Below are 13,815 nucleotides of genomic sequence, written 5' to 3'. Positions count from 1 at the left end.
TCTACGTTTTTTCACTCTGCCTTCGTTTTTTTGCAATGGAATTGCTAATTTCCGGGCACAACTTTGCGGTTCAGTTTTGCACAACTTTTCGCTGCGACTTCGACGAGCGACGGACAACGCTGCGTATGAGTAACATTATGCGGAGAGGCCATAAGTTGAAGGTCCTGGCGCCCAAGAGGCCTCGGGCCAAGTCCAGACCATCAGAGCACTGGCAAAATTAGACACGATTAGGCTGTCAAAATTCACAGATTAAAAGCTTGGAAAGTGACTTTAATAGGACCATCAAAATGTGATGAAATTATATTTTAAAATATTGATGGCGCTTTAAATAAAAAGAATCTTTTAATTTTTTAGTTCATCCTAAGAAGTTATATCTCTACAAGCATCATTCACTAGTAACTAAATTCTTACACCTTTTATTAATACTAAAAATAAAATGGAATTTTAAATACTTTATCCCTATATTTTTTTTTTAAGAAAAAACACTCGCGTAGGAACTTTCTCCCAGTGCTGAAGCGACAGTCATTATCAATAGTTTTTCCTGAAACGCTAATGACTTGAAAGTTAGTTTAGCTGCCCCTTGGATCTGCTAACCCTTTGCCCGGATTTTTCCTCCTTTTCTCCCCGTCCAAGCCCAACGCGCTGTCATCATTTCCGGCGAAGCCGTGGCAACTTCCGCCCTGTTAGCACCCCTCAGTTAGGACCCCTCCTCGCGAAAGAGATGACCAATTTCCGGGGAATAAAAGTGCATTGAACTCACGCTAAATCCGCAATCCAAGTGCTCATTGGAGATCTGCTTGAGGACGCCGACGTATTTGAGATTATTGCAGAACTGCAGCGCTAGAGAACTAAATAATTCCTGATTGGCGTCGCTGGATGAACTCCTCGGGTTGCTCTGCATCGTTGAGATTAGCCATTTTATTAGCATTTGACCTGAAAGAAGCGAAGGAAGCAGTTGTAACTGAATGAAATAACTTTGATCACAGCTGGTCCACTTATTCACTCGTTCTCCGAAAAATAAAATAAAAGAAATTTGTAGTCACTAAGCAGAGAGATTTATGGGTGAGAGACGCTTGGGGTGGGCCGATTCCCAGGCGGAGGGCCCTAAAAAATGTGGAATAAATAATTTTCTGGGGTAAAGTCTGGCCGAGAAATAATGCTAATCGATGGGGACACAGAACAGATACCCTACGATTTGTTCTTATCGTTATTATTGGTCTATATCAATGAATTGGAGTATACTAAATAGTTTTTTTGTGCAGTTACGAACTTAGCTAAGTCCCCTTAATCATCATACGTCTTTTTTGCTTTAAAGTCCCATGACTAATAGATCGATAAGATAAACAAAGAAAAGCCTGCTAATTAAAAATGTGTCCACAAATTATCAAAGTTGAATCTTTGATTCTTTTTTGGTTGTTAAAAGGGTTTACTAATAATAAAAATAAAATTAATAAAGAGGTACAGATTTTAGGTCACAGTAAGGGGTAGAGAGTAACATTAATGTACTTAAAATATCTATATATCTCTGCTTTTATCTTTGTACTTAAAAAAAAAATTAATTTTGAAGTTTATTTATGATTTTTATATTTTCTTGGAACTATACACAAAACTGTTTTTAACCTTTCACCTTTGTAATTTCTTATTTTTCCCCTAGCCGAGAGACTTTCCAAACCAAATAACAACCCAAACAAACTTCTTTTGGCCAACAAAAAATCGAGAAAAGAAACAAACTTACGCTGGCTGTCAGCGTGTGAGTGGGAAACAGCTTGCAAGAGCAGCCGGAGCAGATGTTTTGGGTCAGAGGTCGGGATCTCGAGCAGGTCAATGCGTATCCGTCGGATGCGTAGGCTAATTCCTGCGACATCAGGTGGTGGCTCCTCTTGCCCTGGCTTTCCCCGGGAAAATCGAGTTCTCTGCGCCCGCCAGGCGGCCAATGACATTAGTTTGAGATAATGCGGTGGGAGATTGGGAACATCCTCCTGGGAATGCCATTGCGATTCCCCTTCGGATGCGAGTCCTAATTCCTTCGATGGCTGCTTGGCCAGCAGAGAACACCAAACGTTGCTCAGGGCACTGGACATATATGTACACTAAAAAGTATCTCCTCTAGATCGACAGACCTAGCTGAACTTTCTTCGTCTAACAAGAAATTAAAACTGCCTACGCGAATTCGCCAGGGTGCTTTTCGATCAGCGCAAAAAAATTGAAATGTTGTCAAAACTTATCAACATTATCAATGCCTTGAACATGACAACTGCGGCACTCTCAACAACCTCTGTTGCACAACGAAAAAATATAAGTAGTTTAAAAAATAAGAAAAAAGAACGAATTTTAAATTAAAAAAAAATCATTGTCGACGTCTTTACCAGACCCTGTACTAATTAAACTTATTTTGAAACACTTATTATTAAAACTATTTCAAACAAAATAATGTTGTTACCCATTAAGAAATATTTTTAGAAAAATACTTAACCTCGGGATTTGTACAAGCAGTTTAGGCAAATACGCAAGGGTAAACGTTTTTTTCCGTGTATAGATAAGATTGCAGTTGTTGGGCGAGCGAAAACTAGAAAAATAGAATAATATAAGTTGGCCCTGGGAAGGTCGCCTGCTTTATCAGTCATGGTTTGTTTTTTATAGGGTTTCACCGCTCTCTCCCATTGAATCATTTGTCTAAATTTACTAGGAGCTCTTCAAGCACGTCATTACTTTGTTTAATCATTGGGGTTAAATTTCAGCCTAAATTGAACTGAATCAAACGTTTTTTTCCATTTTATATATCTGCAGGTTTGTTTTGGTTTTCCAACGGCCTTATCTTTTAATAACCCTTACCGCAAGGGAAGTGTTGCTTTTTTCAGAACTTTAAATAGCTGAGGAAGCAGATTGATAATATCTATGAAACTGATGTGAACAGTGATAGATTAAATCGCATTGGTAGGAAGCCTTTAAATCTAAAATCTATAAATTTAAACTGCACCACGAGGTGTTTACTTGATTGTTAAACGTCCTACTTTGAGGAACTTCTCTAAAACTAAGATACTTTCTTTAATAAAAATATCATATACATTAAGGCGTTTTTAATGAGATACAGCAAAAGTATTAAATAAAATTTCCTATTTCAAGGAACTCCTGCAAAGCAAAGATACTTTAATAATTCTTGCCAGCGTCCAAAGGACCTCGCTGGGTGTTTCCTTTCCATCAACAGTGTCCATATCTATCCCCCACGGACTCATCGGAATCGGGTTCACAAGATCATTAGCACCCACCACATGCAAAGTTGATGCGGAGGATTGCCATTTTGATATCGATGATGGCATCGTTTTGGGGGGCGCACCGGAAGGAAGTGCCAGCTTAGCTGGTCATCGGTGGCCCGATCCCCGTCCCAATGCTCATCCTCATCAGCAGGCGGTAGCCTTGTTGTTCCTGCTCCCAATGTCGTTGTTTTCTGTTGTCGCTGCGCTTGGCCTTTATTGCTGGCGCCAGCGCGGCGTTGTGGCAAGCGGGTTTCGAGTTTTGATGAAAACTGCGCCACCGACGACGCACAACAAATTTGCATAACTGCTTGCCAGGCAAATGCAACCAACGTACACGGAAAGAAATGCCTGTCAAAACTATTTGATTAAATTATTTAGTTTTAAACCTACAAGTGCATTGTCCAAGTCATGGTTTTGTGGGCAAAATATGTCATTTAATTATTGTTTTATTTCTTTTTGTGGGGCAGCCCTTGTGATATATTTTTTCCAGTGCTGGGGCGGCTTAGAAGTGGGTGGTGCGCTGGGTGGCAGCGGTTTTCGGCGCCTCACGCATGCATGCGTTGCATTCATCAACGGCAGAGTGGCGTTCGCTCTCCTCATTGCGACAAACAAACCGGATGAGAGCGAAACGATGCCACAAAACCACAAGGCAGAATGCAAAATGAAGCAATGAAGATGCAGCGAAGAAGCGGGTTAAAGCGACTCAAAAATACCCCGGTATTTATTATTTAAGAAATTTAAAACGGGAAAAACTAGAACATACTAAGGAGTTCCCCAATTTAAAAGGCTCCATGGTAGTCTCATTTTGTATTCAGGTATTTTAGGTGTATTTACGGTTTGTATTCCCATATTATTAATTGAGTTTAGGAATTAGGAATATTTCATGAAATCAATGTTTCCTGTCATTTGGACCTCAATATACCAACGATTACGGGGTATTTAAGTAGAGGAAGTGAGCTTTATCGCAGCTACTTCCTCTTATCCGAAAAAATATGGTTTCATTACGCGTTGGCCGAAAACATTGTCGTCTACGCTTCGTGGCAGGCAGAGCTCCTTGAAGTTGGCTTTCGCCACCCAGATGGTGGCCCTCATCCCGGCCAGAATCACTTCATCCGAGCGAAGCTGGCGGACGTGATGTTGTCGGGCATATAAATCAGATTTTTGGTCCGAAAGCGGTGCCGGACGTTGCCTGATGAAAAGTCGCGACAAACAGCTTCTGCCTTTATCCCCGACCATCCCGAATTTTCCCAGTCGCATCCCATCTTCCCGGAAAGCCACGAAGAATTGATGGCCACTTCAGAGACAATGACGTCGACGACGAAAACGCGAGATGCGAAAGGTGCACTGGGCAAAATTTGTATCTAGACGGGGATATTGTTCACATAGACAAGACTGGTACAAATAAGTTAAATATTTACTCTTTCAAATCTATCTATATCCCATCATATCGCTATTAAATGATGAAAATAACTTTCCATCTTTACTACAGTTTTATAACAATTCTAAAATCAATCTTTGGTCTATACAAATTTTGGATTTTCCCTTAAAGTGAATAGAAAATATGGAATTTTTCATAGCTTGTGCTTAGCAATTTTTCCGAGTGCACCAAATTGCGTGACCAGCCCCACTCAACTGCCCCCCCCCCCCCCCCCCATCTTTTTCCCGGGAAAACCCCCATGTTGCAGCTTCTCTTCTTCTCCGCATGTTTGCCCAGCGAGGCGTTAAAATGTTTGTTTGCATTAATTTGCAGCAGGCGACAACGGGCGATGAGGAGGATGATGATGATGGCGGAGGATCAGGATCCCCGGGTGCCGAAAAGCGGGAAGGCTGACAACGATGAGCTTACCAATTAGCGCTTTTTGCCCCCTCCTCCCAAACAGCCCCCCGGTGGGCGTGGCATGTGTCAAAACCGTGCCTCCGAAATGCCCGCGATGCGTTTGAAGCGAAAGTTTTTGGGCCTTTCACTTTGCCAATTTTTGGGTGAGCGGGGGATTTTGGGAAATAGTTTCGACCAAGAGCCGGAAATTTGCAGACGGAATTTTCGAACGCACAACAATGTGAGCAAAGAGTATTGATATTTACAGTAGACTTTCGAGTTGAAGAAGCTTGGGAAAGTAATTAGTCGGGGAAAGCAAAGTAAGTCCCGAGTGCCGAAAACTTAAAAACAAACTTTTAAGAATGTAGAAAATATTTTAAGAAGCAAATTAAATTATTAAGAACTTAATCCTTTTTAATAATTTTTTTTACATATCAAATAAGTAGAAGTAATTTCTTCTTCCACCTCAGAGTATATTTTATTACTTAAAACAGGCTTTACTCTCAACAGGCAGTCCCAAGTTGTTTTTTTAAATATTTGAAGGCCGTAATTTTACTTAAAATAAGTTTGGGAACATATTTTAAGTTACAGAGTAAATACTGTACAGCCACATTCTTTCGCATGTGCAAAAATTCCAGAGATTTTCACTCTTGGGAAACGAATTTAAACTCTTTCCCCGAAAGTATGCCGCACATTTGTGGGCTGTAAGGGAGGTGGAACTAGAATAGAATATATTGAATACGTAGTGCTATATGCGTGTGCACTTCAAGCACTTGCGAAAATGCTAACCTGGCGCATTTCGCCCCCTGCTCTCCCTATTTACATACAAAATTTCCCAATTATGCAATCATTCAACTTGATTTGGCTTGCTTTTCTTGACTGATTTCCAGAAGGAAAATTGCAAGATGCGAGGTGAGGGCGGTTGGGAAAGTGTGCTGGAGCTGAAGCAGGCAAATTAATTGTTAACTTTAAGCAAACAACAAACGCAATCAAACGTGGAGCCCGGGCAGAAAAAGAATGAAAGGGAGGAAAACGGAAAGGGAAATAAAATTAAATGTTTCCCGAGAAACGACACAAAAGGCAAACAGTAAATGCGCAGAAATCGCAGAGGTAACCTTTCGTTCCTCCCGCCGAAATCCCTCCCCAGCCCTTTTACCTGGTTTTTCCCGATATTCCTGCCTTTGGCACCGCTTCACTGGAGTCGCAGATTGAAGCATAAAGCTCGGCTCAGAAAAAGCGGGAGCGCTGGGTTAATACTCTAAAGGACTTTCGGAACAAAGTGCTCTTTCAGGTATTTTTAAATTGGGAATTGGGAACTTTTTGCAAGTCATTCATAACTAAGAATGAACTGGAACCTAAAAATATACTATCACTTACATTTTTTTAAAAGTTCCAAGTTCCTTGGCTTAAACACATTTTAATTATATATTTTGGAGATAATTTCAACGTCATAGAAATTCCCTAGTAATTAGCATTCACTATTATCTTAAGCCATATATAGGAAAATAGCTATATAATAAAGACAGATATAATCTTCTGAAATAATTTCCAGTCCCAATGAGACTTCTCCCATGCCCACCTCCTAGCCTTAGAGTATTTGAGCACGAATATTTGGGCAAACTTACCTTCGAACTTTTCATATGCAGCGAAGCTCAACTTTTCCGGTACATAAGATGAGCCACGTCGCGAGCCAGCCCCACTGGCCACGCCCCCGGCGGTGTCGGGCGGCAGGGTTGCCACCAGCAGCGAAGACGAGAGTGGAGTGGCCAGCAGGGTGGTCTCGTCACTGGCGGGGCACAGATTGGGGGGATTGGAGCTATTATTGCCGGCCGAAGACTTCTCGACCGTGAAGCTGGCGACCTTCTTCAGCACATTGCTCGAGAGGAGGGGCGTGGTGGGCGTGCCGAAGCCGGGGGGCGGCGGTGGGAGCGGCAGGGGCGCCGTGTCATCCTCAACATTTTCAGAGGCGGCTGCAGAATTCGTTTGAGACTGCACAGGTGTTTGAGATGATTTAAACGAAATTATAACAGTTGATTGCGTTTCCAGCGACGACGAAGGGCCCGAAAGTCCTGTAGCTCCTGCGGATCCTGTGGAAAGCGGAGGAATGAATGACGAGGCAATGGCATTAGCTGGATAAATTTTTATAGAAATTCCCGCGCTGCTTAAATAAGTGAAAAATTTAGGATAAATGTATTCCTGGCGGCGCATAAGTCACTTCCCATAATTACTGGTTAAATTGTAGAATATTCGGCAGCCATTCGCCGCTCATCATTTATCATTTTTGCCCGGGGAAAATTCAGAATAGTCAGGTATTTGAGAGGAAATTTAATGCCCCGTGCTTTGGAAGCCCCAATTTGGCCGGTTTTTCATACACATTTCGTCACCAAGCCAATGCTTGAATGGTTCTCACTCATTATGTCAAAATTTATGGACAGCAGCAAACTACAGTCCCTCGCTAAAAATAAATGGGGAGTGCAAATCGCTATTTAAGGATGCTGTGCAAATATTTCCCTAAGCTTTGATTTTTGCTCTTTAACAAGCCCCCTCCGCTGTCGATTTCTAAATGATTTACATTCATTAAATCGAAATTCATGCTCGCCCGCCCGCCGCCAGAAGTAAACATATAATTTTTTAGTGCATTAAATCTTGCCCTGGATCCCTAATCCCTGATTCCTGATTTCGAGGAGCAAATTTTTATGGTCCCTCCTCTGCGATTGAGTAGACCCAGTGGAGCGCTTATCGCAGCCCATCATCATTGACTGCGAGCCCAAGTGGTGCCCCTGCCCGCCCTTCGATTCGGCGGATAACTCCCGCGTGCATCATTCTATATAACATGATTTAATTAAAATTTAAACTTTCTTTTTTTGGGAATTTTGCTGGTTCCCTGCGGAGCCACAATGGGGAATCAACCAGGTCGGGGGCAAAAAGGAACTGGGCTGCGCCTGAAGCGCCCGTTTCCGGCCAACATTTTGTAAACAATGAAGACGTGTTTGCAATTTTTAAGTTTTTACAAATGTTTTTTGCGTTGGTAGGTAGTATTTTTTCAGCCCAGCCAGAGGGGCCGGAAAAAGCAGCGAAGCATGCTCGCCTTTGTTTATTTTTTGTTTATCGAGCCGAGCGAGTTGGGCCAACGCAATTAGTTGAATCTCGGAGCGGGGGATACCCGGCGATCCGGGGGCAATTATATATTTAAAATATCATGTGGGGGCAGAGGAAAACGAGTCCTTGCATAAATGTGCCAATAATTACTTCGGGTCCCTGCTTGTTTTTGTTCAATCTTTTTTCCGCATTTTCCCGCGCTTTTTTGTGTTTTAAGAGTGCCGCTGATCGGATCAGTTTTGAAAACAAAGAACGGAGGGAAAATGGGAAGGCTACATGAGTTAATTAAAAAACTTTGCATTAAGGTCCAAGGGCAACACCCTTTTTTTCCTGTGGTTTTCTTTTCTCAATGGGGTTCTACAATATGCAGAGGGAAGTTTCTATCTATCTATCTATCTATCTATCTATCTATCTATCACCTCATACTCTGGGTGCTTAGTATAAAGTGTTCTAATAATACAATTTCGTTTTAACTTGCTTTTAAGGTTTAAAAATGTCCCTAAATAGCCCATGGAGTTAAAGCTTCCAGAAGTGTTGGGGCGTAGAATTGTCCACTTTTTTCTATCACCTCTCAAGAGGACGGTGGGCCCTTCAATTTCGCAAAAGGAAACAACACTCAAAGCTACAGTTTGACAAGCACTCCTGTGCGACCCGTGTTTACCTTCGAAATTGGCGCAGAGCGAAATAAGCAACAATCTGCTCAAAAAAAGGGACAACCTTTTAGACATGTCTCCTTCATTTTTTCCTTCATTTTTTCGTCGGCTGAAGGACCACTTTCTAGGGCACACATATGGCTACAAGGGGACACAACAAACAGGGCCAAAATCTGGTAGATTGGCATTTTTAAAGGGAGGAGCTATGACTCTTTTTTAGCCAATTCCTTTCAACTTCACTTCCCTGGGTTGTGCGATTAATTCATTAATCACTAATTGCTTCATGCAAACTCTGTGTACTAATTCAATTTCAGATTTCACAAAACAATGAACTTTATCGAAAATCTTTCAATTGCTTAAACACTTTGCATATTTTAACAACAGTTCGAAATTACCTCTTTTGTCTAAAATGGTTTTTAGTTGCCTGAATGGATGCTCGCTTAAAATTAAATTAATTGTTGTCCTCGGGCCAAAAACAGACGACAAACAAGAAGCTTTAATAGTTTGCCAGTAAAAAGCAATTAGTTTAACTTGTTATTTTCCCTTCGTCACTATTTTATTTCAATTGAAGATTTCAATAACAATTTGTATGGCTCAACAGATTTTTTATTGCTCACTATTTATAAGAAAGGATACTTTAAAAAATTTGTGTTTCGTCTTCCCTTAATGATTTTTTGGAACCCTCTATCAAATGACTGGTAGGACCCATCCTCTAAGATCTATCTAAGATCTTAGGTCCATTCTTACCTGCTTCGTTTGGCGTTGATGAGGAAGCACCTGGCGGTGTTTGGCTGACGGCGGCTGTGAACCGGGAGGACAGGTTCTGTAGCTCGACCTTTTTGGCCTTGGCTACGTTGAAGAGCTCCCCGTTGCCCAGGGGCGAGTCCACGCGGGGCCCCGAGCCCTCCATGCTGGCCGGGGTCAGGGGGGTTCCCGAGCCACTGCCCAGCACCTGGGCCAGCTTCTTGCCCAACTGCAGGGCCATGAGCTCCTCGTCCGGCGAGCTTTCGGCCGGGCTGTTGGGGGCTACCAAGAGGTCGGAGTTGAGCAGCACGGTGGCCTGATCCTCCCGGCCCTCGACCTCCTGGGGGTCATGGGCAATGCTGAGGTAGCTGACGCGGGTTAGGCTCAGGCAGGCCAATTTGTCGGCTCGACAGCGCCTCTGCAGCTCGAGGACCGCCTTCGCGGTGTTCGGCGAGAGTGTGTCCACCGAAGTCACACTGATTTCGCTCAGTGGACGGTCGCGCCTCGCTTTTTGTCCCGCGTCGGTCCCAGCCGCATTCAGGTGGTGCTTGCCCACGATCAGTTCGTCGACGGGATCTGTGAATAGGGAATCATTGCTTGAGCAACTGGTGCACAACGACCTCCGGTCGTAGGGGAAATGGCGGTGGATCTGATGGGTTTGGTGATTGTGCCGGTGAGGTTGCCTCTGTCGCTGCCGCAGCTCCTGGTTGCGGTGCTGGGTTAGGGTGTCGTTGGAGGCGTAGCAACAGTCGTCGCTGCTGCAGTTGTGGTACTCCAGCGAGTCGGTGCAGTCCAAGCTGACCACGTCGTCTTTGGGTTCGGTAGGCGGTTCAGAGTTAAGTTAGGTTGAGAAAAAGACAAGTGAGACAGAGAAGTAGAGCGATTGCAGGCGGATCTTACAAGGGCCCTATCAAAAAGTAAGTAAACCAACCCATAAACTTAAGACCCCAAAGAATGTAATAAAAGAATTGAAAAGCAATAAAATATTGGAAATATTAAAAATAAAATCGTTGGTTTTAATAGGATTCCGCTTTAAAGCATCATCATTATATGTAAGAAGTTAGAATAGCAACAAAATTCTTGTTCTATATTTGCAAAAGATACAAAAACTCGGAAATTCTGATGCCTTTTTGATACAGTTTAATCGATAGTTATCTTTATAACTTGCAAATAAAATATCTCGCGCTCTACCAGTTTCTCTGAATGGTTTTCCCCAAAGGGGCGATGAGCTCGCCGCTCAAATATTTTGAATTAAAGAAAACAGTCTGCCAACTGCGGCTCGAAATGATTTATATGCCATTAATCCACGACGGCGATGGCTCATTCACAAAAAGCGACATGTGTAAGAAATAATAATTAAACAAAAGTAAATAAACACAGGGCGCCACTGGAAGCCGGAAGAGAGTGTTCCAGAGCGCGGAGAGAGCCGCCTCGGAGAGACGGAAAACTGGAAGGCCGCAAAATTATGAAAATCTATATGGAAAATGGTCAATTGGAAAGAAAAACAGGCGGATAAAGGTGTGTGCTGCCGCGGGCCGAGTGAAAATGAAAACGGGAAAGGTTCGAGAAAATCCCCCAAAAGGTAAACAAAGAAAATGGTACAAAACAGAACCCGAAAACAGGTTTTGGTTATGAAAAAAAGAGATGGGGAGGGGGCTTCGAGTCGAAAAACGCGTTGGCGTCAGTTGCCTTCTCTCTTTCAAAAGCAAATTGTTTAATTTGTTGTCCATGGGCAATTAAGGAAGGCAAATTGAAGGCAAAGCAAGAGCCCAAGTGCGAAGATGAGCCCCGATAACAAAGGAAAAGGTCTCCCCTTTTCCCAGATAAAAGACAGTGGAAGAGTAACACCAAATAAACACCTGTAGAATGCTAATTCCGTCGCTCGGAGGGCGCTTTTCCCCAAAAACAATCACTTTTCACTTTTTCCACTCCGCACTGGGGCCTGCCCTTCTGGAAATTGCTTTATTTTGGTAATATCTGGTTTTCCAGAGGGCTCTTCGATTTCCACATGGAACGATCTGCGCGGAAGCGAGTTCAAAGCGTTACTAACAACCAACTGGTTTGGAACTAAGACCCGCTGGAAAGTCAAAAGCCGCACACAAAGAGAGAAACGGGGAGATACAGAGAGAGAGTGGGCATATAGGTGTAGAGAGACCGCGAGTGGAGAACCCCAGAGAAATATATGCATGCCTATGTACACTTTTTGTTGACGGTCTTAAGCTCGAGTTACATGGAACAAGAGCAGAGCAGGAACGTGGAAAGATCGTACGGGATATGATCGACGGCGGAGATACCTTTCCAGTTGGAAAAGCCAAGGGGTATAAGGTAATATTTTAAACTGAAGGTTAAGTTATGCGTCTTTTATAGGTATTTTTATCCTATATTTTAACACAGATAAACCAATTGTCAGCTCTACAGGTTCTTAAAATCGAACGAGATATGATTTAAGATTGAGATACCTTTCCAGATAGAAAGGCCATGGGGTATAAGGTAATATTTTAAACTCAAGGTTAAGTTATGGGGGGTTTATAGGTTTTTTATCCTATTCTTTTAACACAGAATATACAGATTCTGAAAATCGTACGAGATATGATTTAAGATTGAGATACCTTTCCAGATAGAAAAGCCAAGGCGTAAATGATAATATTTTTAACTCACGGTTAAGTTATGGGTGTTTTTATAGGTATTTTTATCATATTCTTTTAACACAGATAAACATTTTGTCAGCTAACATATTTTGAAAATCGCACGAGATATGCTTTAAGATTGAGATACTTTTCCAGATGGAAAAAACCAAGGGGTAAATAATAATATTTTAAACTCAAGGTTAAGTAATGAGTCTTTTTGTAGATATTTTTATATAACTTTATATTATAAAAAATTATTATAAAATTACTACTTAACCAGAACTTAGGTAAACATGTTTTTTTTTTTGGGTTCCCCAGCGGTTTTTTTAGTTTATTGTAGATAAATAGATAAAAAAAAGTTAATAGTTTAAACATAATTTCTTATAGTTGCCTCTTTCTCCGCCCTACCCTCTACGATAAACAGATCCACAAACTCAGCATACCCAACGCTTCGAAAATACAAGTACTAATTGGCAAAGCAGCGACGTCGAGGGCAGAAATTGCATGTTTTTTGAGCCGAGACTGAGCTTACCCGCAACCACTGTAGTTTTCGGCGCTGCCCCAGTGGTTTCTGCAAAAAGCTGTTCAATGAACGCACAGTGGTCATCGCTAGGGGCACTTTCCCCCCGGTTTTTTCTGGGTTTTGGTGGCGGTTTCGGCGGAGGTTGCGGTGCTACGCGTCTTTTTCGAGGCTGCTTGGTCATGGGAGAGTTCCTTTCTTGCTCTGGCAGCTCCTCCCTCGATAGGATTCCCAAGGACTCCTCTTCGTTTTGGATATTTTTGTGTGCAATCGAGATCTGACAGAGCTGGCTCAAACGACAGCGATCCTCATCTTCGGCTTGTGTTTGCAGCTGCCTTTTTAGTCTCGGCGGCTTCGCGGGCGCTTTGCAAATAACGAAATCAGTTTGCATACTTTTGGTCTGCAGCATTTCATAGATCTAGTATTTTTTGGTGACGTATGTAGTTGCTTTGTCAAACTTTTCTCAAATGGACAATATCATTTTCTAGGTTTTCATTTTTTGGCGGAACTCAAAAGGTTGCTAGGAGGCGGGCCGTAAGCTTATATAAAAAACTCGAAAGCAACCCATGTCATACCTTGCGTTCATGGCTATTGTGGGGCTTTGATCTTAATATAGCATTTGAAATGAATTTTGGGTGGTTTTCGAGTACATTTTAGGAAAAACTGACATTTCCAATAAATGCTACTAAGCAATGATTCTGATGATGATGTGATATCAGATATTGCATGGAAATGTTGTAAGTACATTTATGGAGTGGACTTTTATATTAATATTCACCCAATTTAATACGGGTTACTGATTTTTAATACAGCTTTCTTTGTCCTTTCAGTTCGACAATCTTCATCTATTAAATAGTTCTGTATTTTACTTTCACTTCCATTAAATGCCCTTGGGCGCTCCCAAAAGTATGCAAAACGAGTTTGGGCTTTGAATGTTCAGCATTTAAAACGCTCAATTATTACAATATTAAAAACAAATTGTAAACAACATTAAGGAGTTGTTAAAACTACACACATAGACAGGAAAAAAGATGGTGGATGAGTGAGCTTACAACTTTACATGGAAATGTACAAGCGAAACTATTAAACTAATTGCCATAAA

General features: G+C 42.0%; 1 protein-coding gene across 11 annotated transcripts in view; it reads right to left on the bottom strand.

Annotated features, from left to right (window-relative positions):
• The window catches only part of LOC108029140 (protein cappuccino), a 35,099-nt gene that overhangs the window by 6,497 nt on the left and 14,787 nt on the right, over positions 1-13,815 (bottom strand). For 3 of the 11 annotated variants that reach the window (XM_044093990.2, XM_044093993.2, XM_044093992.2), the window contains exons 3-6: positions 12,726-13,076; positions 9,570-10,142; positions 6,696-7,157; positions 761-933 (exon numbers count right to left, since the gene is read on the bottom strand). In XM_044093990.2, coding sequence (XP_043949925.1) covers positions 761-933; positions 6,696-7,157; positions 9,570-10,142; positions 12,726-13,076 — 1,559 coding nt within the window. Of the gene's footprint in view, positions 1-760; positions 934-1,735; positions 2,131-6,695; positions 7,158-9,569; positions 10,377-12,725; positions 13,234-13,288; positions 13,393-13,815 lie in introns of those variants that run through there. The other 8 variants (XM_044093995.2, XM_017101263.3, XM_044093994.2 and 5 more) reach the window with 8 other exon arrangements.

Source organism: Drosophila biarmipes, chromosome 2L, assembly GCF_025231255.1.
Source record: "Drosophila biarmipes strain raj3 chromosome 2L, RU_DBia_V1.1, whole genome shotgun sequence".
Taxonomy (NCBI): Eukaryota; Metazoa; Arthropoda; class Insecta; order Diptera; family Drosophilidae; genus Drosophila; species Drosophila biarmipes.
Note: the sequence above shows the minus strand (reverse complement) of the source record. Positions and strands in the feature narration are given on the sequence as shown.